The sequence below is a fragment of the Nicotiana sylvestris genome, chromosome 3 (genome assembly GCF_000393655.2).
Source record: "Nicotiana sylvestris chromosome 3, ASM39365v2, whole genome shotgun sequence".
Lineage (NCBI taxonomy): Eukaryota > Viridiplantae > Streptophyta > Magnoliopsida > Solanales > Solanaceae > Nicotiana > Nicotiana sylvestris.
The window spans coordinates 156,917,282-156,918,785 of record NC_091059.1 but is presented as its reverse complement, the minus strand read 5'-3'; the positions used below and the strand labels follow the sequence as shown (position 1 = coordinate 156,918,785).

Genomic DNA, 1,504 nt, shown 5'->3' with positions numbered 1-1,504 from the left:
GAGATATTGCCCGATGGGCGAACCTTATGTGCTTGTCTTTCTTATTTGCTTGTCATGTACTTGTTTAATTGTGTATTTGTGCCCGAGGGGTAGATTTCTGTGCTTATCTGCGCTAATTATTTTGTATTCATTTACGCAATTGTTGAGAAAGTCATTTTCAAAGAAGTTTAAACTGAGCTAAGATGTTTAAAGAGATTTTACAGCTTCAATGCTTTCTTACTGGTTTTGAACTGCTTCTATATAGTATCCTGATATGCTTTACGTGATTTCTTACCATTCAGACTTTAGTTATGATTATTACTTACTGAGTTAGAGTACCCACTTTACTCCCTGCACCTTGTGTGCAGATTCAGGTATTTGTACACCTGGTAGCGGGTTTTGGCTGATCGGAGGTAGAGTTATCGGAGTTTAGCAAGGTAGCTGCCAGCGTTCGCAACACTGCTTTTCTCTCTCTTCATTCATTAGTTTGTATTGAGCCTATTTCAGAACCTAGTTGTATTTTAAACCTTAGTAGACGCTCGTGACTTGTGACACCCCGGCTTGGGCTGTGTCGGATTGTATTTCCTCTACTTATTATCATTAAATCATGTTTAGACTGCTTTTATATTGTTGAACTATTTTAAAAAGCGAATTGGGTTTGATTGGTTGGCCTTGTCTTCACAAAAGGCGCCATCACGACTGGGTTTGGGGTAGGGTCGTGACAAGTTGGTATCAGAGCCTAGGTTACATAGGTCTCACGAGTCATGAGCAGGTTTAGTAGAGTCTCGCGGATCGGTACGGAGACGTCTAACCAAGTTGGAAGCTTTTCTTTGATGGAGCCGCTAACATGAAAAATGTCAGAATAGAAGTCGTGCTTATTTCTGAAACAGGGCATCACTACCCTGTTATGGACCAGCTTTGTTTCTATTATACCAACAACATGGCTGAGTATGAGGCATGCATTTTGGGATTGAGGTTAGCTGTAGATATGGGAGTTCAGGAAGTCTTGGTCTTAGGAGACTCGGATCTTTTGGTGCACCAGATTCAAGGTGAATGGGAGACTCGAGATTTAAAGGTCATACCGTATCGACAATGTTTGCATGATCTTTGTCAACGGTTTCGATCAATAGCATTCTGGCATATTCCAAGGATCCGTAATGAGGTTGCCGATGCTTTGGCTACCTTGGCGTCAATGTTGCATCATCCGGACAAAACTTATGTTGACCCTCTGCATATTCAAGTTCGTGATCAGCATGCCTACTGTAATATGGTTGAGGAATAACTTGATAGTGAACCGTGGTTCCATGATATCAAGGAGTACATCAGGATGGGGGTATATCTAGCACAAGCCACATGAGATCAAAAGAGAACAATTCGACGTTTGGCTAGTGGATTTTTCTTGAGCGGGGGAATTTTGTACAAAAGAACTCCAGATCTTGGGTTGTTGAGGTGCATTGATGCTAAGCAAGCCACGACTATCATGACCGAGGTACATTTCGGAGTTTGCGGGCTGCATATGAGCGGG

The 1,504-nt window shown here is 42.2% G+C and overlaps 1 protein-coding gene across 1 annotated transcript; it reads left to right on the top strand.

The window, feature by feature from the left end:
- Window positions 1-826: 826 nt before the first annotated feature.
- Window positions 827-1,261, top strand: LOC138888229 (uncharacterized). The gene has a single exon (XM_070170053.1). The coding sequence runs from the start codon at window positions 827-829 to the stop codon at window positions 1,259-1,261; it is 435 nt and encodes a 144-aa protein (XP_070026154.1).
- Window positions 1,262-1,504: the final 243 nt, after the last annotated feature.

Bases quoted from the DNA above. Each gene is read 5' to 3' on its own strand.
- LOC138888229 (XM_070170053.1), top strand. From the start codon at position 827: ATGAAAAATGTCAGAATAGAAGTCGTGCTTATTTCTGAAACAGGGCAT.